The 23,543-nt window shown below is 41.4% G+C and overlaps 1 protein-coding gene across 2 annotated transcripts in view; it reads left to right on the top strand.

Annotated features, from left to right (window-relative positions):
* The window catches only part of TRMT61A (tRNA methyltransferase 61A), a 51,393-nt gene extending 37,140 nt beyond the window's left edge, over window positions 1-14,253 (top strand). For both annotated transcript variants that reach the window (XM_031953189.1, XM_031953190.1), the window contains exon 4: window positions 8,251-14,253. In XM_031953189.1, the coding sequence (XP_031809049.1) occupies window positions 8,251-8,522 (272 nt within the window). In that variant the 3' untranslated portion in view covers window positions 8,523-14,253. The remainder of the gene's footprint in view (window positions 1-8,250) is intronic.
* The last annotated feature ends 9,290 nt before the right edge of the window (window positions 14,254-23,543 follow it).

Here is a 23,543-nt window from a genome sequence, read left to right as displayed (position 1 = left end):
AAAACCTGAGGAGAAAACTGCATGTATAAAGATAAGAAAATACAAAATAAAATAAAAACAAAAGATGGGGAGAACTAGAAATCGAGAAAGGCCTCTTTCAGGAGAGGGCATTTGAACTGTCTTGAAGAGAGCCATGGTTTCCAGCAGGAGAAGATGAGAAAGGAGAATATGAGGAGCAACTTGCACAAAGACGTGAAGCTAGGACATAGAATATCAAATATGGGAATAGTAAGTAGGCTGGTTTGGCTGGAACATAGAGTTCATAAAGGAGGAGTAATATATAATCAGTCTGGAAAGATAGGCTGTAGTCAGATTGTGGAAAGATTTAAATGTCAGGGGGAATTAGTATTTTATTCTAGTAACAATAAGGTTAGTAAAGCTTCTTGAACAGGGGATTGACCTGTGTTAATAACTCATGGGAGGGGCAGCTAGGTGGTACAGTGGATAGAGCACTAGCCCTGAAATCAGGAGGACCTGAGTTCGAATGTGGCTACTTAACATTTCCTAGCTGTGTGACTCTGGGCAAGTTACTTAACCTCAATCACCTCCGCAAAAAAAAAAAAAAAAAAAAAAAAAAAACTGATGGGAGAGGGGAAAGACTGGAGACCAGGAGACCAATTAGAAGGATTTTACAGTTCTCCAGGTATGAGGTGATGAGTGGTAGCTTTGTAGGTGTTGAGAAAGGGGACAAATTCTGGAGAGATGTAGTAGAATGATAATAAAATAATAGCTAACAATATAACATTTACTACATGTCAGGCATTATGTTAAGTACTTTACAATTATGATCTCATTTGATCCTCACAATAACTCTAGGAGGTGGGTGCTAATTTCATCTCCATTTTATAGGTGAATAATCCAAGGCAAACATATATTAAATCACTTGCTCAGGGTCATACAGAGAATGTCTGAGGCAGTATTTGAATTCAGCTCTTCCTAGCTCCAAACCCACTATTCTGTTAACAAGACCTGATAAGTTCTTTTGTCTTAATATCTTTTTTCTGCTAGGATTTTACTAAAAATTTTTGTGTACCTATTAATTAGTGATATTGGACTATCGTTCCTGGTTTAGATACTAGGACTCTTAACTCATTTCATTTTTTTCATTCACACACCCAGCAAAAATGGAGTACATTGGTCATTCACATTCTTTTAATATCTTTACCCTTTATTTCAAAGTCATCCTTGGTCCTTCACTCTCCCTCACTCCACTCAAAATCATTTGCAGGACAACTAGCCGGCACAGTGGATAGAATGCCAGGCCTGGAATTAGTAAAACATAAATTCAATCCTGCTTTCAAACACTTAATAACTTTAGGTAAATTACTTCTGCCTCTGTTTCTACAACTGTGAAATGGGGAAAATACCTACCTCCTAAAGTTGTGAGGAAGATCAAATGAGATAATTAAAAAGCACTAAGCCTGGTGCCAGACACATAGAGAAATGTAGAGGACTGATTGAGTTGATGCACTGAGGTCGAGACTGCTGAGCGCTTGAGGCTAACTACTGATTGGACAATACTCTATGGGCATATGCTTGGAATATGGTCCTTTCCACTATCTGTACTGGCTCAATGATTGGTGTATACAGAGGATTGTAGGAGCGACTAGGGAGTGGAGTAAAACTAGCCAGAGTCACTCTCTGTGGTATATGAGGGAGAAAGTGGTTGCAGAGAATCTGCTTCAGTCCTGTTCAATCCTGCTCTAAGACCAAGAATAAAGACTGAGGATTTTTGCTTACCCTGACTCTGACTGATTCTGGGATGTCCTGGGTGCTAGCGCAGTCGTTACAGTGAAAACTATATAAATGTTAGCTATTATTATTATTGCCAGATTATGTATTTAATCTTAAAATCTTCAATATCTATCCCACTTTTGGGATCCATCTCAGCTGTTATGACACATCCCTAATTCAGGCCCTCATCCCCTCACTTGAATTTGTAATAGTCCCTTCACTCTTAGCTTTTCTAGTCACTTTACTTTTCATAATCATACGCCACAGAGCTGCCAACATGATATACCTAAAGCACCTGACCCTATTATTTTCTTGCTCAAGAAGTTCTGTTTGGCTTCCTATTATCTCTAAGATCTAATGCTCTCTTTTGGATGAATTTAAGTTTAAAGAAAGGGCAGGCAGGTGGCTTAGTAGATAGAATATTGAGCCTGGAGTCAGGAAGACTTGAGTTCTGCTTTCTAGCTATGTGACCCTGGGCGAGTCACCTAAGTCCATTTCTCTCAGTTTTTTTATCTGTAAAATGAGTTGAAGAAGGGAATGGCAAACACTTTAGTGTCTTTGCCAAGAAACCCCCCCAAAAAAACTCATGAAGAGTCAGACATGAATGAAGAATACCAAACAACCAGTTTTAAGTTCTCATTTGAAGCCCTTGGCAACATGACTCCAGACCATTTCTAGACTCGTTAAACATTTATTCCCCTTCACACACTCTACAAACCAGCCAAATTGTTACACTTGCTGTTCCTTACATATGGTATTCTCTTCCCTAGACCTCCATGTTTTTGTGTAGGTCCCTTGTGCCTGGAATCTACTCTTTCCTCACTCCTGCCCTTTAGAATTCCCTCCCTTTCTTGGAAGCCTAACTTAAGGGCCATTTCTTTCATGAGGTCTTTTTCATTTTGAGTACCTTCTCTGCCCCATGGCCAGTCATCTGGTTCTGAACTTACTTTTTATTTTTTATGTTTTACATGGATTTATGTGTATATTTCTTGTTTCTTCCTTGAGGAGAGAAACTATTTTCTTTTGGCCTATCAGTACTAGTTCAATCACTTCATTTTGAATTATGTCTCCCTAGAAGTTAACACAATGGTCTGCACATTTACCTGGGAGAGGGGTTTCCACCTGTGATTTAACTTTTATAGGAAATTCTCTGTATGGAAATGTTCTCCACCTATACATTGTTGACTGGCCCATGGAGGGGGTCACTTGACTAAAATAGCCAGTCAGGATTGGGATTTAGTCTAAAACCGGGATTCTTAAGTTTTTGTGTCTTTGACAGTCTAAGTGAAACAGTCTGAATTTCTTCCCAAAGTAATGTTTCTAAATTCATAACTATATAAAGTACACAGGATTACAAAACAAACCAATTATGTTAAAAATAAAGATGTATTTTTTCCCCTATTCAAAGGGGAATTCTCTTAAATTCTCTTAAAGGGTCAAGAAACCTCCACATTGAGATTTTTGTCTAATGAGTTCAATTCCCTGCTGACTGACAGTTCAGGTATATCACTTCACTCAGTGTCTGGATCCTGGAAAGAGCCTTGAGAGCTCAGAACCCAAGCAATGTGAGTTTTTTCCAGCTTTGCTCATTGGCCTCAAAGCTGAGGGAAGGTGTGTTTCTTGCCCCCTCCCCTTTCCTCCTGAGATTAAATGAGGAGACACTGGCTTTTGTGTCTTAATCTTTCTCTTTCTTTCTCTCTGCTCCAAGGCCTCCCACTACTTTAGTACTGAGATACATGAGCTCTCAAAAACATCCCCTTCATGCTCACACACTCTTCAACGTGAGGTTGCTTAGTCACCAGTAATTGCAGTATCAGACCTAGCAGATCTGAACTTTTAAAGCCGGATATGGGAACTTCAGGTGTTTCTTAAAGGAAGAAAACCTTAAAATATTTTTATAGAAGAAAATGTATTGTGGAAGACCAGGAGTTCTTAAATCTAATATATAAGGTTTAAGGCTTGTGAGTTCCCAGTCTATGAAGGCTTTGAAAAGGAAGTTCATGGTGATTATAGAAAGAATTTTTGCTCAGTTACCGGTTAAACTCAATGGCCTTTGGGGTCCTTCTTAGCTCTGGATTTTGTCATTTTTACTACTTATTCCTTGTGTATCAAAAGCCATGCCTTTTGCCTCTTTTAGGGCTCAGTTTCCTCTGTGGTAAAATAGTTAACTGAACCACCAAACTCTCCTTCCTAACTCTGAATTTCTCCATTTCTTGCATCCATTCTGTCAAAATAGCAATTCCTATTTCTGTTGCAGTTTAAGTTGTACAGCATAGACCCCTAAATCATATCCATAGGACTTTTGACTTCCAGGCCCCAGAGTTAGGGTCTGGTCCAATCCCTTTACGTCCAGGGGTGATGCTTTCCCATTACTTTATTAAAATGCCCTTTTCTGAATCCCCTTGCCATGGAAAGAATTATAGAAAAAGCCTCTGAGTCCTTTCCTCTCCTGTCTCCTTGGACAGCAACTGAAGGCTGTGAAAGTCTCCACCCCCTCGCCCCCATCTTTCTCTTTTCTTGTTAGGGAGTTCTTTACCTCATCAAAGGAATTCATTCCCTAAAATGCTGCAGCATCTGGTAGCTGAGCTGGGAGAATTGGGGGAAGTGTAGTGAGAGACAACAAGGCTGCTTCCAGAAGAGATTATAGGACCTAGACATGCATCCTGTGGGGCCAAGGGCTATAGAAAAGCAAGTGCTGTTAAGGGCTGGGGGTGTGGGGGTGTGGGGTGGAACATGCTGCCTTGTATATTACCCACTTCCCCTGTCTCAGCTATACTCCTGACAAATTTGAGCCTCAAGAGCAACAACTGGGATGTCCTGGATTTCAGTTTCTTGATCCCTTGACATCCCTGGAGGATCATGGATTCAGTTTGTCTGGCTTGTTTCCTCCCATGGGCTTGTGTCTGCATTTTGCACTTTTCTCCTGGGGGAGAGGCTATCTTTTCCCTTAAAACCTGCTCTTTACCCTGCCTTCACTGTATTACCAGCTTTCCCCTTCCTTCACTGTATTACCAGCTTTCCCCTTCTCTTTCACATAATCACAACTTTGGGGTTATCTTTGACTCTCTCCACTCTCTCACTGCTCATATGTGGCCATTCCTGGGGGGACATGCCCTTCTCTAGGCACTATATACAAGACTGACGAGAAGAGATCCATCTCTTCTTTCTATCTTACCTTCTTTCTTCCTTTTCTACTTTGCCTTCTCCCCACTTCCTTCTCTTTCCCTCCTCTTCCTACCTTTTCTTCCTTCCCCTTATCTCAGGAATCTCCATTTTTCTCTTTCCCATCCTCCTCCTCTGTGCAGGGACAGGGACAGAGGTGATCACCAGGGTAACAGGGGAAGGAGCCAAACATGATTTTCTCTTCCTTCCCCCAGCCCAGAGCCTGTCTTAGTGAAAATCAAACATTTTTGCCCTTTTTTTTTGTAGCCTGATCCATGGGAAGGAAGGATGGGCTATTAGCAAACCTGACATTGCAGTGAATGACAAAATGAAGAGAGGTGTTCATGGAGAAGATATAAAAGCAAATTAGCTCAGCTATCTTACTGCATTCACAAAGTTCCTCTCCTGGGATTTGAGTTCTGAGATTGGGGGAAATGTTTCCCATTCCCTCTCCTTAATCTTGCTCAAATTACTTTTCTGTGGTAAGGGATCTTCTAACATTGATTGTGTGATCTGAGCTCTGGCTTCAGGAAGCTTCTAATTTGAGGAATAAAAAATCCTTAATGAGTTAGTCTGCAAAGGTAGGTCTATACATATGAACAATTAACTAGAAGAAATATCTCCATATGTGATTCATTCAATAGACTTTTTCAACATTTATTGTGTACTGTCAACCACAAGATTATAAGATGATCAATTCTGATGGAAGTGGCTCTCTTCAATGAGATGATTCAGACTAATTCCAATGATCTTGTGATGAAGAGAGCTATCTGCACCCAGAGAGAAGAATGTAGGAACTGAGTGTAGTTCACAACATAGTATTTTCACTCTTTTTGTTGTTGTTTGATTTCATTTTATTTTCTTTCTCACTTTTTTTTTCTGGTGGATTTGATTTTTCTTGTGCAGCAAGATAATTGTATAAATATGTATTCATATATTGGATTTAACCTATTTCTACCATGTTTAACATATGTTGAACTACTTGCCATCTAAGGAAGGGTGTGGGGCAAGGGGAAGAAAAATTGGAATGCAAGGTTTTGCAAGGTTTAATGTTGAAAAATTATCCATTCATATGTTTTTGGGGGTTTTTTTTTGCTGAAGCAATTGGGGTTAAATAACTTGCCCAAGGTCACATAGCTAGGAAGTATTAAATGTCTGAGGCCAGATTTGAACTCAAGTTCTCTTGACTTCAGGGCTGGTGCTCTATCCAGTGTACCACCTAGTGGTCCCCATGCATGTGTTTTGAAAAATGAAAAGCTTTAATAAAAATAAATTAATTAATTAAAAAAAAAAAGCAACAACATTTACCATGTACAAATGATTGACAACCACTAAGTGCTGGGGAAGCTCAAAAAGCTATGGGGTAGGGCTTCCCAGAATATGTGGAAGTGTAGGCAAACTAGATTTGAGGTGATGGTGGGAATGGATCAGCCTTTCATTCTCAAAGAGAAGATGAGACTTCTTGGCTCTCTGAACATCTCTATGGCCATGCTTTTTGTTATACTATTTTGCTAAGTGAGAAAAGATTTGCTTTGTGGCCTCTGTTGCCTACCTACTATGAGGTGAAGTAGAGAAATGGTATGGTAATTTCCTGGAGTAAGGTCAAGTTTTTTTGTGTACCTATGTGGTTGTGTATGTACAAGAAGGCATGCCTTGAGAATGGTGTGAGAAAGCAGAGATGGGGGCAGGGTTTGGGGAGGCAATTCTTGTGCCTCCATATACAAAGAGTTTTTTTGCTGGGTCCAAACTTAGTACAGACTCTGAGAACTTCAAAAGGCATCTCTTCAGCCTCTTTCTTTGCACCTAAATCTGATCTGCTATCTCCCTGATAAGTGGCCATTCAGTCTTTGCTGGAATATTTCCACTCTGACTGGGGAATTCACTATCCCAGAATAGGACCAGAATCTTTGATGGCCTTGATCATTTTGTTAGAATGTTCTTACTCCTGATTTGGCCTACCTTGGTGTTACATGCAAGGGATTGTGTGGTGAAACAGAAAAAGCATTGGATTTACTATTAAAACACCTGGGTTTGAATCCTGCCTTTATCACTTAAATACGCTTTTGATCTTTGGCAAATCTCTTAACCTCCCTTAAAGTCAGTGTTCTCACCTATGAGAGACTTGGACCAAGGAGTTGATTTTCTTTTTAACTTTAAATCCTATGATCCCATGGTCCTCTTAAGTTTCTCATAAATCAAACACAGCCCTATAGTTGAAGGTTCTGTTTGCATCCACTGGGACTTGGAATGCCCAGGGAAGGTGGGTAAAGACAATAATATAGCTGGAAAAGAACTTGAGGAAGAATTGCATCTCTAATGGTAGTCCCAACTCATCCTTTCCAAACTATAGGTCCTTATGATCCAGCTGACCTGGTGCCCAAAGCCATGTTTAATTAGATGATTTCAAAAAAGGTAACTTCTTGAATTTTAGAATTGAAACAGAATTCAAGACCATCTCATCCACTCCTTCAGCAAAGCATTATTCCTAGTTGACATAGGAAGAAACTGTTTCTGAGAAGAAGATGGGGTCTTGCCTCAGGCCACACAGAAATTTAAGGGCAGAACTCTAAACTCCGGCTATTATCTTACCTCTTAGGCAAGCAGATTACAGAACTATAGATCTGGTAGTAGGAGGAATCTGAGAAGTCGTCTAGTGCAACCTCTTCATTTTACAGCCAGGGAAGCTGAGGCCTAGAAACATAGCTTCTTTTTCAAGGTCACACAGGTAACAATCATCAGAAGTGACATTTGAACTCGGGTCTCCTGACTAGAGTCAGAACTCTTAGTTTGATCATTGAGCAGTTTAAAGTTTTGTCTTCATTTATTCAACTGTAAGCTTTAATTAGGGGCAAGAGGGACACAAATTGAATAAATAAGAATAGATATCTGACTCATGGTAGCTTATAGTTTCTTACTTCTCTTCCTAGGAAGAGGATTGGAAGTAGATTTTTTCAGAACTGAGGTAGAGTATAAATATTACCTAGTAAGGAAGTACATTCCACATGTATAGAAAGAGACCAAGAATAGAACAAATGGCTTTGAATCCTAATTTCCCTTACTAACTAAGACCTTAGCCAACTCATTTAATCTATAAGCGAACCCTCTAGTTCATCGGGAAGTGGATTAGATGACCCCAAGGTCTCTCTCCAAGTCTACCATCCTTTGTTTTAAGAACACAGTTCTTAAATCCTATGGTTCTAAGATTGGACTGAATTTAGTCATGGGAAGATAATAACATTGCTATTTTATGTGTTTTCCCTCCCATTCCTTCCTTCCCTTTTTGTTCCCTCCCCTCACACCCCCAATCCTGCTCTCCTTCTATCTTCCTCCTCCTTCCCACCCACTTTCCCTCAGGTGGTCGCCTCTGCTCTTTCTCACCTTGCATCGAACAAGTCCAGCGGACCTGCCAAGCCCTGGCTGAGCATGGGTTCATCGAAGTCACCACCCTAGAAATCCTGCTGCGAGAGTACAACGTTCGGACAGCTAACTTGCCTTTGCCAGATCTGGGTGGGGCACTGGACCCCTTGCCTGTCCTAGGCGAGGCTCAGTTTAAGATTGGGGTGCCCTTGAAGGAGACTGTGGGTCACACTGGCTACCTGACCTTTGCCAGCAAGAGTTTGTTTTGATGCTGCTGTTCCGGAGAGGGGAGGAGGCTGGGAGGTGGAATGAAAGGAGGCTATGATATGTGAAGTCTCCCAGTTTTCTTCGCTTGGTCAGAGAATGCCTTATATAGTCAGGCCTCTCAGGCCTGGGCTTTTGTGGAAACACCACTCAGGCAGGCACTCAGCAGTCTGCACCCCGGGTTTTGGAAATGGAGCAAGGAATCTGGCCAAGTCCTATCTAGGGTGTTTACTTTGCATCTTTTCACCCACCCCCACCCTCTTTCTTGAACTCCTCCAACATTCCCCCTCACCCTTCCCCCCTCCGCCCCCACTTCCCCTCCACAACTCTGTGGCCTGGATTGAATTTATTTAGATTTAGGAGATGTTTTCCACCACCATCCCCCTCATCCCACTCCAGGCTTATTTCCTTGCGTTTTTATTTTTTCTTCTAAAAGATAAAAAATTGTCCCTGCCACCAGCCTGTCTTCCACATCCCTCTGTGGGTGCTTTGTCCAGCAGGGAACAAGCAAGCTTTGAGCTTTAGCCAGAAAAGAACAAAATTTAAAGCCAGGAACTAAGTTCAGTTCTTATTCCATTATTCCATCACCTATACAGCCTTGTCAAGTGACTTCCTCTCTCTAGACCTCAGTTCCTTTATCTATAAAAGGAAGTGATAGAACTGGAACTCTAAGACCACTTCTAACCTTAAATTCTGTTATCCTAAAAGCTCCTGAATGACTGGTAAGGTTAGGGGCAGCTCCTACTAAGCTAATGCCATTTGTGGGGGTAAGAGGAGGAGTACAATACCTCTTCCCCACCCCCATCCATACCCCAAGCTTGGCTTTGGGGACTGGATTCCAGCTGTTCTCAGGAGCAAATGCTCTCCTCTTCTGCTATTTTTCTAAGTCCCTAGAGATGGAAGGGCCTCTCTTACCCTTGCCCTGGAATGTTAACAGCTGTAAGATGGAAGATATACCATCCTAAGCCTGTGGATAACCCCTTTGTAATAATAGAGAACTTAGTACATTCTTTTAAAGGCTCACCCTTCCCATGTTTCTTTACCCAGATAGTCTTTGGCCTGGTGTGCACATCAGCTGTCTTTTTTTCCTGGGTTGCCCTTGGAGTGCTGGATCACATTTCCATCTTCTGAAATGGGTCTCCCACATCTCCTAGAGGAGCAAAGAAGGAGGCCACCTCTCTAGCATCATTTGTCAGAATTTTGCTTGGAAGCAGTGCTCAAACCTGATATTAGGGGGAAAAATTCTAATAATCAGGACCCAAAGAATGTTTCTGGAGGTAACGAGCTGTCTGTCACCTTTGGAATATTTGGGGATGTTGCAGATGGGAATCCTACTCAAGCAAGGGTTGGACTACTTGTCCTCTGAGTATCCCCTACCTCTGAGATTCTCTGATATTTAAAACAGACCTATTTCGCCCTTAGAGATTCATGGGATCCTGGATCTCAAGCAGCTATCCAGTACCTGAACAGTATGTCTTGTATTATATCTAGTCTCTGTTTTGAAAAACTCCATTGACAGGCCACCTGAGGCAGCCCAGTCAATTTTGGGGTAGCTCTGATTTCTGTCACTAATTTAATGCTTTGGAATTGATGTGGCACTTTACTTAATACGATCCTGTGAAATATCTCCATTTTAAAAATGGAAACTTGACCCTTCAAGTGAATAAGAAATTTTTTTCTTAAGATGAAATCTGCATTATGAGACCAAAGCGAACATGTTTTAATCCACTCCCCTGCCGTAGCCCCTTCCAATAGTTGAAGGCAACGATTCCCTGGATTCCCACCTGAGGCTTTTCTTCTCTGGGATAAGCACCTTCAAGGTCTCCAGCAAGTCCTCATGGGACTCATGTCCGTGATACCTGAAGGTGTGGGAGTGCAGAAATGGTTTGTAGTTCTAAGAGCTGAGACTCCTTACTCCAATACCGGCCAAAGGACCTCAATGGGTCCCGGTTTGTGGCTATTCTGGGGAAATGAACACGTAGATACTCCAAATTTGTCTTAGTTTAAAAGGAAATTCCATCTGTTCCTACCAGCAAAAGAAAGGCAGAAAACACTTATGGGTGTCCATTATGGGAGATACAAGAGCCTTGGCTCCAGTGTTAGCCTTTTGGAAGGAGAGAAAAGATATTGGAAATGGGTTCTCTGATTCCCCTGCCTGTCTGTCAGACTTGGGGGTATCGGCCACATGCAGGTACTTGTGTGCAGAGGTGGGTACCCGTCAGCGCATACGTACGTATCTGGGTGCATAATTGGCAGCTGTGTCCTAAACACAATGACTTTGGAGTCAAATTGGACTCGATTATTGACTCGGACACTTGAGTGACTGCGCAACCTGCGACAATTCTTCTGCTAAAAGGGACTAATAATAACAACCCTCCCTCACAGAGTGGGGTATGAATTTGTTTGGTAAACCTTGTCAACACGAGCCTTCCCTGCAGTGCATATGTGTTTGTGCCTCTCTGGGTGTGTTTGCACAGAGCTCTGGCCATTTCCTTGGGGGAGAGGGGGTGACTGGGAGCAGCTGGGCTGCTTTGGGGTCAAGGGGGCGGGGTGTGCTCTCTGTGGGTTGCCAGACCACATCCTGTTGCTGAAGGCCAGGGGCCTCAGCTGCTCTGAGTACCCAGAGTGAGGGCAGGACCTGGAGCCAGCTGGGGTTGTGGAATGGTCCTGAGGGAGACAAGGGAATATCCCATGTGGTCAAGGCTAGGGCTGAGGCGGTTCTGGCTATGGGAAGGGCAGGCCCAGCCTTGGAGAAGTGCCCTCCCCTTCCACACCCTATTGTGGAAGCTTAAAGTGACTTAAAGTCACAGGGTCTGGAAAAGCCATGTAGTTCATCTCCACATTCCCAGGTAGAACCATTGTTATTAATAGTGAGAATTTATTGTGCTAAAGGAGGAAATCAAAGCTTAAGGATTTGCCTGAGATCACACAGCTAAGTGTTGGTCCCTGGACTCCCGGGTCCACAGAATTCCCCAAGGAAGGTCCTAAGGAGCCAAATGTCCCCTCCTGCATGCTCACACACACACACTTTACCCACATTGATCTAACCTTCCCTCTGGTTGCTTTTGCCTCTATTGGATATTTGGAATCAAAACACCCAAGTTGTAAGGTAATTTAGAGATCTTCTAGTCCGGTCCTCTTGTTTTATAGGTGGAGAAATTGAGGCTTTCAAGGTAAAGAGAAATCACTGTGATCCAAATTCACACAAGAATTCCAAACCAGGACCAAGTCAGATTTGTCTTACCACACTCATAAATAGGGAACATTGACGCGGTGCTCACTATATGCCAACCACTAAGTGTTTTATGGTTGTTTTCTCATTTGATCCTCACACTATCCCATAGCAAGTAGGTGACAGCCACATTTTACAGATGAGGAGAATGAGACAGGCTTAAGTAACTCACCCTAGTGTCTAGGGCTTCCTGGTTCCAGGTCCATCCTAGAGGGCTTGGGGAATGGAGATTGCACTTTCTGTTCATTTTCAATGATCCAGGTACCATAACTGAGGTCTCCTGGGGAAGTCCCCAAGGTAGACAGCTAGCATTGGCTATGGCCATAGACGGGGTCATTGGTTTCCAAATGACTAGCCACCTAAAATGGGAGAAATAGTGACTATACCAGCCACCCAAGGACATCTTTTTAGGAAGCTCGCTTGTCCAAAAAGAGGCCTTGAGGTCTTAACCCTATCACTGTTGTGCTTAGCTCAGAGTAACCAGTTAATAAATGCTTACTGACTGACTACAGGCTCAGGTGTGTTTCAGACTAGTGTGGGTTAGGAAGTTCACGGCTTGTTTTTGTTTGTTTTTTGCTTATGAACTAGATTTTTATTCAAGCTTTCTTCCTTGGACTTTTTGGTTTGGCTCATTTCCAATCCCAGCTCTGCCATTGTGATATCACAAGCAAGCACTGTGCTTCATGGGCCCCCTCTGTAAAATGGGGGTGTTGGACTAAGTCCCGCTCAACCCTGATGTTCTCTGAAGTAGTTCAAGTTAATTCTCGATTTGTGAGGTCTGTTCTCAGTCCTGGGATCAAGGACTAACACAATAGACTGTTATTCTTAGCTCCAAGGCCCCATTGTATCAAAAGTTCAGAGGAGAGAAGGGGGTGTATACAAGAGATGTTTGCAAAGATGAAATCAATAGACTGGAAACAGATTGGCTAGGTGAACAGGTGAGATAATAAGGAGCCAAGGATAACTGCTAAGTTGTGACATTGGAGGACTGGGAGCACAGGAGTGTCCTCTACAGTGACAGAGACATAAAGGTGAGGATTTGGGTGAAAATATGAGTTCTATTCTGGACATGTTGAGTTTAAGATGCCCATGGCACATCCAGTTTGAGATGTTCAGTAGGCAATGTGAGATTGGAGGTTAGGAGAGGCCGGATCTTAATTATTGGGTTTGAGAATCATCAGTCTAGAGATGATGAAGTAATATAAAAAGGAGGAAAGTGGGCCCAATGTTAACAGTTAAAATAAGGTAAACTGAGGCACAAAGTTCCAAGCATGATTAATTTATTAGTAAAAGACATTTATCAATAAATAGAATTCCAATTTGGGGGAGAAGAAACAGGATCTTGGAGATGAACAAGTTATAATAGATTACAAGATGGGGGTGGGGAACAACATAATTGGTGAAAGAGATGAGGTGTGGGGGACATAATGATTTATTGGGAATGAGGAGCTAAGCAATAATCCCCTCTTGTAACTGAGAAATGTTCTTTGAGTCCACCTGCAAGGTCAGAGATGGTGGACCACATTTCTTTAGATAGTAAACCAGACATGCTTGAAGCATGACTTGATGTAAAAATACTAGACTAGACCCCCTGGTGTCTACCGCATCCCTCAAAGACAACAGATTTTCTTGAGGCAAGAATAGAACAGTGATTAGCCAGAGAACTAGATTTCTAAACTTAACTCGTTACCAGCCAACTAAATTTCTAAACTAAGTTCAGAGACAAAACCATGACTGGCAGTTATAGAACAAAATCAACTAGCCATAAATAGGTTCAATAAGAAATGATAGAGAATCAATTTAATCTCCCAAGACAGAATCTTAGGGGACACGTACATCCAGGTTGGGACCCCAATAGAGACCCAGTAAAAGAGATTGGGAAGGAGCAGTCAGGTAAGTAGGAAGGACAACCAGGAGAGAGTGATGTCACATAAACTCTAAAGAAAAGATTGTCTTTCATGAGCAATGACATGTCAGAACATGGAGGACCATGACATCAGGGAGGTGATGATGTGACATGCAAGTGAATTGGATTTAGGTGAGGGAGGGATGTATGAGGTCACCCACTTCACTTTCCCCTTTAGGGCCATCTGGTCTCTTCTCCTGTGGGGTGGGTGCCTTTCTATCCAGATTTTCTGATTTAATAATCAGCCTGGGCTCTTTCCCTGCACTTGTATTTTTCCCAGGTCTTTCATATTTAACTAGCACCTTTTAGTCCCCAACTACCCTTTCTCTCTGCCCCAGAGACACTGCTAGTAACTTTGGCAACAGCAAGCTAGTAAAGAAGGACAAAGAAAGCCACACTGGGCACACGAACACACTCTATGAAATGCCAAACACAACAAGCCCCCTCAGCAGTGTTATGTTTCTTTCCAAACACTCAAGAATCAAGGAATCTTTGTCCAGCTTTTTCAGTGATCAGGGTTAAGAAAAACCACATGGGAAAATTTGCAAGAAGGGATGAGTGAAAAAAAAAATAGAACCTAAAGAAAGTTATATATCATGGCTACAAGATAAATGAAAAGATAATTATTGAATAATTGAAAAAAGCCAATCTAGTTTCCAGGAAAAGGAAATGAAATATGCTTCCATGTTAAAGAGGTAAGGGATGACCAGGGCAGAATGGTGTATATATATGTGGTTTGATGGAATTAATTGCATATTGTTTTTCTTTGTCAAAAGAGAGAGTTTGACCTGGAGAGAAGGGGAAACTCCCTTCTATAAAAGACTGATATAAATGCAAAAAAAATAATAAATTTGTATTTTAAAAAAATTTTTTTTGTTACCTTTGTTTCCCGAGGGACAGCTTCCTGAGCCCTGAGTCTGTGGGAACAGTCACAAATTAGCTCCCCCTGTCATATGGACAACGACATTATCCAAGGTACATGTGGCTTTGAATGCTTAATGAGTCTGAGAGGAAAGTTCGGGCAGTTGTTTCATGCCTGTCTTAAAATGAGAAAATGAGGCCTATAGAGAAAGTGTTCCTCACAGTTATAAACAGCAGAAGCAGAATTTAAGCCAAATTTCTTTAAATTCAGTGTTCTTTTCTATCAGTCTTTGCTGAATCTAAGACTGGAAGTCAGGAGACCTGGATTAAATCCTACCTGTCCCCCTCTTTGAGTGACTTTGGGCAAAGTGCTTCCTCTGGGATTCAGTTTTTCCATTTATTAAATGGCATATATAGACTGGGGAGAATAAAAAGGTCAACTGGAGAAGAGATTAGTTTGTTCTACTTTAGTTTTATAGTCTATGTGAATGTTTGCAGCCAGGAAGGGGCAAAGTCCCACAGGATCTGTGAGTCAGAAAGAGCCTCAAAGATCACCTTGTCTGTGGACAGGAATCCTCTCAGCCATACCCCTGATGGCTGCTCATCAAGCCTTGAAATCCTCCAGTAATATGAAATCTGCTACCTCCTAAGGCACCACAGCTCTGGCTTGTTTTTGTTTTGTTTTAAATAAATGTTCTGTTGATGCTCTCTTTCCACATTGATCTCACTTCCAATGAACTCTACCCCCGCCTCCCAAAAGACTCTTCCTTAAAACAAAGAAGTACAGTTAACAAAAACGCAAGAAGGAAAGAAAGAAGGGAGGGAAGGAGAAAAAGAGGAAGGATGGAAGGAAGGAAAAAAAGGAGGGAGGAAAGTCTGATTCGTTCTACATCTATAGTTCTCTTAAGATACAATAGGTCAATCAACACACATTGATTAAATGTTTATATGCCAGGCTTGTCTTCAAGAAGTTTATAGATTATAATGAGGAAAATACATGCATATACAAATAATTTGTGTTTTTATTAGCATTTTAATGTCTTTCAATAGCCTATTTTCATTTTGATTTAATTTTAAAATAATAAGCATTTTCCTTCTCATCCCATCTTCCTGTTGGAAAAAAAGAAAAGAAAATCTTTGTAACATAAACATAATCAAATAAAACCAATTCTTACATTGATAATGTTTAAAATTTTACAATATACCTTTTGGTTCTGCGCTCTGGTTCCAAGTTGAACAAATCTAGTCCTTCCCCCAACATGATTGCATTTTAAGTACTTTAAGACTTTTTTTTTTCCAGGCAATTGGGGCAAAATGACTTGCCCAGGGTCACACATCTAGGAAGTATTAAGTGTCTAAGATCAGATTTGAACTCGGGTCCTCCTGATTTTAGCATTGGTGTTCTTTCCATTACACCAACTAGCAGCCCCTACTTTAAGACATTGTTGAAGAAAGATATCATGAACCACCACCTACTCTGGTTTTTAAAAACCAGTTGTCCTTCATATGGCACAGTCTCCAGCTCCACTGTCCTAGTTACCTCCTCTGGTCTGTCCAATTCACCAGTATCCTTCCTAAATAGAACCAAAAGCTGGATTGTAAAATTTTAATCCTATCTGATGCCCAGAATTGTAAATGGTCTTGGGAAAGTAATCTGATCAAGGCAGAAGACAGCAGGATCATCCTTTGGACTCCTTTCCAATAAAACGATTGTTTTATTCTTTGTAATACAATTTGTATCCCTGATGCCTGCCATGATGTCTAGCACAGGGTGGGCTCCTAATTATTGTTGAATAGTTCTGTGATTGGGCCATATGCTGTACTTATCTCATTTTTAGTTCATAAAGTTGATTTGTAAGACAAGGTGAATCCAGAAGACTGTGAAATGATGTCCTATACACCGACTCCCCCTTTTTCCTTTTCCTATTATTCCAATGACTGCTTTCAAGAAGGATAGCACCATCTTAGCTCAACAAACACCCTGGTTTGGGGGTGGGGAGTGGGGGAAGATGATGGGAAGCAGGATGAGAAAAGATATCACAAGTCAGCTTCTCTCCCAGGTTCATCAATCAAGGACTGGAAGGGAAACCATGAATTCATTTTAGCCCAATCCTTGCATTTTACAGATGAACCACCTGAGGTCCAAGGAAGGAAAATACCTTCTCCGAAGTTACCCAAATAATAAATAGCTGAAACAGAATTTTTTAACCCCAAGTCATAGGATTATAGATTTCAAGATGAGAGGGATTTTAGAGGTGTTCAACATGGAGCTAGCTGTCTTCTTGTGGTTTGCAACACTGGGAGTACAGCTCAAAGTAGATAAAAATGTAATTGGGAAATCTTTTTAAAAATAAATAAAAATATAATAAAACATGGGTAACATTACATTTCAAAACCAAGTCATTATACAGCCTGCATAGATCCTTAGGTATAGATTAACAGTCCCCTTTTCTATCTGAATTTGATGTCCAACCCCCTCATCTTGATGATCATGGCAACAAGGTTCAAAGGTCCAAAGGTACTCCGTACCTGAAGATAGGTTCTGTGACTTCCATATCATACTGTTGCTCCAGATGAAGGCTCAAACACCTGCTCTACATATCAGTTGTGTGACACTGGACAAGTTACCTCCTCTCTGCTTCCTTACCTATAAAGCCATATCAATGATAATGACTGGACCTACTTCACTCAGCTAAGAGGAAGGATCTGTTCTATCTCTGTACCCAGCCCTCTCCTTTCCTAACACTGTGTTTTCTCTCTGTGAATTATCTCCAGTTCATCCTGTATATGTCTTGTTTGTACATATTTTTTTGTATTTTGTCTTCCCTTTTAGTTTATGAGTTTCATGAGGACAGATTTTTGCTTTTGTATCTACCCCTTAGTGTCTTGCATATAAAGAGAAGCTTGTTGACATGACAACACAGTCCCCTAATCCATAATCTTCTAATCCCATGGATATTTAAAAGCAAACTTCTTTTATAATTCCCCAAATATTCACCATAATACCCCATTTCCAGCCCAACTTCTTTTTTTAAAGTTTAATCTGCAACGTTAACATTTTCTCCATCACTTTATTAAATTCCAGCAATCAACAAAATAATAATTCAAACACTAGTTTTAATAATTCAAACACTAGTTTATAGCATTTGCCAACTTTTTAAAATAGTATTTTATTTTCCCAAATTCATGTAAAGATAGTTTGCAGCATACTTTTGTTTTTGTTTTTTTTTTCTTTTTCTTTTTTTTAAATTAAAACCTTTTATTTTCAAAACATGCATACCTGGATAATTTTTCAACATTGACCCTTGCAAAATCTTATGTTCCAATTTTTCCTTCATTGCTACCACCCCTTCCATTAGATGGTAAGTAATCCAATATATTTTAAACATGGTAAAAATATATGTTCAATATATGCATACGCACTTACACAGCTATCTTGCTGCACAAGAAAAATCAGATCAAAAAGGAAAAAAATGAGAAAGTAAATAAAATGCTAGCAAACAGCAATAAAAAGAGTTAAAATGCTATTTTGTGAGCCCCACTCCGTTCCCATGGTCAATTTCAACATACATTTTTGTAAAACTTGGTATTCTAAGTTTGTCTCCTTCCCTATCTTTCTTCCCCCTCCCCTCCCTAAAACAGCAAACAATCTGATAGAGGTTAAATATGCGCAATCCCTTTAAATATATTTCCGTATTTGTCATGTTGTATAAGGGGAAAAAAAACCCACAAAAAAGATGAAAAGAGTATGCTTTGATCCACAGTCTCCATAGTTCTGTCTCTGTGACTGGCATTTTCCATCCCAAGTCTATTGGAATTTCCAGCCCAGTTTCTGTTCAGGCTCATTTCCTCATCCACAGTGCTCGTTCTCACAAAGTGCTTTGCGATCCTGTCCAGGGACCTTCCATTTCGGCCCTAAGAGACCTACTGTCCAGACTGACACAGACTTTGCTGATCCAGCCCCTCCCTATCAACCGTCCCCCTTTCAGACCTCAGGTCTTTATGGAATCCCTACTCTCCGCTTCTTGTCTTACACTTCTAACTACCGAAATGCACGAGCCGCTCAGGGCGTCCTCTCGGTCTCTTGCTTTGTTCTGTGATTCCGTGAAGACTTGTACAATCTTTGCTTAATTAACACGGCTCAGAAGCGAAAGATCCGTGGCCTGGCTACAAGCCAGCAAAGATCACGCCTCTTCTTCCTGCAAGATGTAAGGCTGTCAAGAGCCCCTGAGCCCTACTGTAAGGCAGATGCAGAATGTGCTTTCCAGCAGGGGTGAGGGACTCCGAGAAGCATGAGTCCCCATGGATGAGTCCGCCTGCAGGAAGCCCTTCCCAGCCCAGCCCTGCTGTCCGGCCTCTGGGGTTCTTTTCCATTTATACCCGTCTACATCTTGCTCCTTCAATTATTCCCATGTCATCTTCCCCACTAGAACGCAAACACTTTGAGAAGAGGGACCTTGTTTTTTGCCTTTCTTTGTACACACGTTGCTTAAACACAGTTCCTGATGGACCGTTGACTGACTGTGACCCATGTGTGTACTGCCAGAGATCCCCCATTCAGACTTCTTTTCCTAACTCCCCAGCTCCCTCTGGGGGTTCCCGGAGGTCCCTGTTCTTAGGAGTTGCAACTCTCCCACCCCTGCCTCCCCAGCCCAGCCCTTGCCCTGACATGGTCCGGCACCCTCAGGCCAGGTCCCCAGCAGGATGCAGAAAGGAGCCCCTTCCATCCTGCCTCCCCTCCTCCCCGCCCACCCATTTCTGGGGAATGTCCTGGGAGGCAGGCGACAGCTGCAAGGGCCCAGGCTGCGGGGCTGAGAGGCCCGGGATCCATCCACAAAGGCTCTGAACGGGGGAGGCCGGGAGGGAACAATAGGGCAAGTGTGTGTGGCCCTGCGGGAGAAAGGGCCGCTTGTCAGATCATTCTCTCCTGCCTGCTGGGAGGCCAGGACCAAACTGAGGAAGAATGGGCATTTACTGGGTAACTGCGGCCCCCTCCTAGGCCTCTAGCACAACCAAATCGGGGGTTTTCCAGGAAAGAGAGTCCTAGACTGGTAGTCAAAATACCTGGCCCTTGGTCCTGTTTCACAGGGAGACTTTGAGCAAGTGACCTTCCACTCTGAAGACACCTTTGGACTTCCAGAGGTCTCGGTGTCAGGGACCCCTTCGGCACTCTTTGTGGACCCCTTCTCAGAATCATTTTTTTTAAGAATCATATTTTTTAATGCACAAATAAAACACATGCGATTAAAAAGGAAACCAATAAAATATGATGATCAAAATAGATTTTTTAAAAAAAAACTCGTAAGCTATGGACCCTGGGTTAAGAACTCTAGGATAGGTTTCTGATGATCCTTGCAGTTTGGCCATTCTCTCTGTTGAGTTACAGCTCCAGATCTTTATGTTCTAAGATTTCTTTTCTCTCTGACATGCTATGTTCCATTATTCCAAGGGTCCCCCGTAGTTTTAATGTTCTGTGTTCTATGATTCTAAGTCCCTTTCTAGCTTTAACATTCTGTGTATTATATTTCTGTTCTAACACTCTATGTTCTATGATTCAAAGGCCCTTTCTAGTTCTGACATTCTATGTTTTATTCTGCTCTCCAGTTGGTGAAAGTTTAGACTGAGGGTCTATCCAAGGAAAAAGTTGTCCCTTTGTTGCAGATCTGCTTGCTTTACATTTTACCCAGATTCAAGAGTTCCTGCCCTAATGTTTGGGCCTGAGTCCAGAAAGTATGATATTGAAGCTGCTGACTCTTTAGAAAAGGTTCCTTGCTTCTGTCTAGAATAGTCTAAAAAACTTGTATAAAGGATCCTGCAAGGGAACTGTACATTTCAAGACTTTCCAGACTTTATTAAAAAAAAAATCATACTGTCCACTTGTTTAATTCCCACCCAACCCTCCCTAATCTCAGACAATAATCAGGATTCCAAAAAAAGGAACATTTGAAATTTAAGCTTTTGATCCATGAAACCATAGTCCCTCACAGCCTGTTTTAATCACTCTTTACTAAATTCCCTCTGAACCTGATTTTGGGCTCAGTCATACTGTGGAGAACCCAACATGGAGACTGAAGCTTGACTTCAAGTCAATTCATTGAGCTTTTATTAAAAGCTCTGTGCAAGGCTCTGTGCAAGGAACTGGGGATATGAAGACAAAAAAAAGAATAGTTGCTTTCTTCAAAAAGCTGACACAGCCTTGGGGAGGAAACAATATATTTTATGTGTGTATGTTGTATATTTGTATGTATATGTGCATTATGTGTTTGAATCTCCATATAACTGTATGTGTGTTTGCATATGTGTGGATATATACACAAATCAAATATGGAGAGAGTAAATATAAAGTCATTTGGGGCACTAACCACTGGAGGATCAGAAAAGTATCTTAGAAGAGGGGACTTGAAGTAGGTATTTGAAGTAAACAAAAAGGAGGAGCAGTCATTTGGGACACCCGTGCAAAGACTGGAGATGGAATGTTTGTCTTATATGGGGAACAGTAAGCAGATTACTTTTAATGGAAGGTAGATTGTGTAAGGAGGAGTGATATTTGGAAAGATAGGTCAGAATCTGATTGTGAAAGACTTTTTAAAAATGATAAGCAAAGGTCCGGCTTCCTTTTGTTTTAGAATACAGGTAGTCATGCCATCCCTGACTTCTCAGAAACAGAGGTGAAAAGCACCAAAGGGAAGTGGGGATTGCTAGCGGGTTTCTGGGCTGAAGGATAAACACGTATGCACAAACCCATCAGCATAGGAGGTATTACACAAGCACATAGCAATAATGCACAGGGTATTAGTGATGACTCTCCCCACAGCCAGTGCAGGCTCGATGGTGTAACAAACATGAATTGTACATGCAAGTAGTGGTATAACAAACAATATGAATCAACATGGTGTTGTAAAAGATTTCCAGAAGTCCTAGAAGGACACATGTGCCTTCTTCAGCAGCCAAGAGATAGTCCAAAACCAATCTATTGTCCATTGCTTCACATGCCAGGGAATCCAATGATCCCCGCAAGTTTTTGAAGTCCTGCAACAGTCTTTTTATGTGTTAGGGAATCCAATGATTCCAACAGATTTTGAAGTCCTGCAACAGTCTTAACATTTCTCAGAAAATCCAATGATTCCTGAGGGTTTTCAAGTTCTACAACAGTCTTAACATATCTCAGAGAATCCAATGATTCCTGAAGGTTTTCAAGTCCTACAACGGTCTTAATGTCTCAGAGAATCCAATGATTCCTGAGAGTTTTGAAGTACAACAATTTTTGATGTGCATGATTCAAATGCCATAACTGCCACTCTCAATGGTGAGCACAATCAGCAACAGAATCACCCGATGTTTCTTGGGTCTTCTCTTTCATTTCAAGGGTCTGTTCAGTCTCTCTCTGATGGACAAGGCAAATATGGCTTGTTGGCACCCATCTGATTCCTTCTCCACTTGTAGAGATACAAGCAAACCCTCTCCCCCAAGCAGTTAACCTATCTGGTCCCTTCCATTCATCACTTTCTGGGTCTCTCCATATCACCTGGCGATTATCTAAAGATAGTGGAGCTGCTCGAACTGGACACTGCCCTTCTGGTGGGTTATAAAACCTGTCTGCCGGAGCCAGTGAATCTTTGTCAAAAATCAAGAAATTAATAGCATAAAGGGTTAGAGTTAGAAGTTCTCTAGGGTTACCTGTGGCTCCCCCTTTCTTTTGTTTTTGGAGGAGCATCTTAATGACTCTGTTTCTCCTCTCTACTATTGCCTGTCCTTGAGGATTAAAGGGTATGCCAGTGGTGTGTAAAATCTTATACTGTGCACAAAAGTGTGCAAAATGTTTAGAAATATATGCAGATCCATTATCTGTTTTTATTGTTTTTCTTGAGGCATACCCATAATTGCAAATGTTTGGATAAGGAATTCAGTGACCACTCGGGCTATCTCTTTTGCTGATGATATTGCAAAAGTGAATCCTGAAAAGGTGTCCACCACAATGTGGATAAAAGACAGGCAACCAAAAGATTTATTATGGGTCACATCCATTTGCCAAATTTCATTGGGTCTCAAACTATGAGGGTTCTTCCCTAGAGGGAGTGTAGGAGCGTAGAAAGGAAGCCAAGCTGTATAGGCTTTTACTATGCTCCTAGCTTCCTCTCTTGTTATTCCAAATTGTAAATGTAGAGCTCAAACAACCTGATGATATTTAGAATGAGATTCCTGGGCTTCTTGAGATAAAGGAGTATTGGCCAACATAGTTAGAAGGCTATCTGCTTTTGAATTACCATCAAAAATAGGACCTAGAAGTCCACTATGAGAATGGACATGCAAGATTTAAATCTTACCTGGATGCTTTCTCACTTGTTCTTGAAGTTTCTTAAAGAGTTGATATATATTAGAGGCTACAAATTTTATTTGGGCTGTGGCAATTCTTTGTACTACACCTACTGAATAGGCTGAATCAGATATTATATTTATATCTCCTGGATAATAAGTAAGAGCTAGAATGATTGAATACAATTCATTCTGCTGAGTGGACTGAAAAAGAGTTCTGACACTCTCTTTATAGTTAAGTCACGAGAGTATACAGCACAAATATTATGTTTGGATGCATCTGTAAAGATAGTTGGTCCTGTAAGAAGAACTTTAGAAACCTTTTCTTCAAGAATCCATAGCCAATTATGTAATAGTCTGGATATCTTTAACGGAGACCATGTGTAAAATTTGGAGCCATGGCTAATAAAATTTGCCACTCTGGGATGGTTTCACAACACACATTAACTTGTGTATATCTTGTCAGGTCTTATCCCAGATAATTGTACTGCTCGCTTTATGGCCTATTCTAGCCACAAGCACTGGGTAGGGAGTAAGGCTTTATTCTGGTTGTGCTGGGAGGTTCACCCACTCTATCACACGGTCTCCTTGATGAAGGACTGCTGTGGGTGCCTCTTGTATAGCAAAAACTGATATTTCCAAGGGTTTTTGAGTGACTCTTTCAACCACATTGGATAAAGACAGTTCAATTTCTCTCGGAGCCTTTTGAGCTTC

Source organism: Sarcophilus harrisii, chromosome 2 (genome assembly GCF_902635505.1).
Source record: "Sarcophilus harrisii chromosome 2, mSarHar1.11, whole genome shotgun sequence".
In the NCBI taxonomy this organism is placed as follows: domain Eukaryota; kingdom Metazoa; phylum Chordata; class Mammalia; order Dasyuromorphia; family Dasyuridae; genus Sarcophilus; species Sarcophilus harrisii.
Note: the sequence above shows the minus strand (reverse complement) of the source record. Positions and strands in the feature narration are given on the sequence as shown.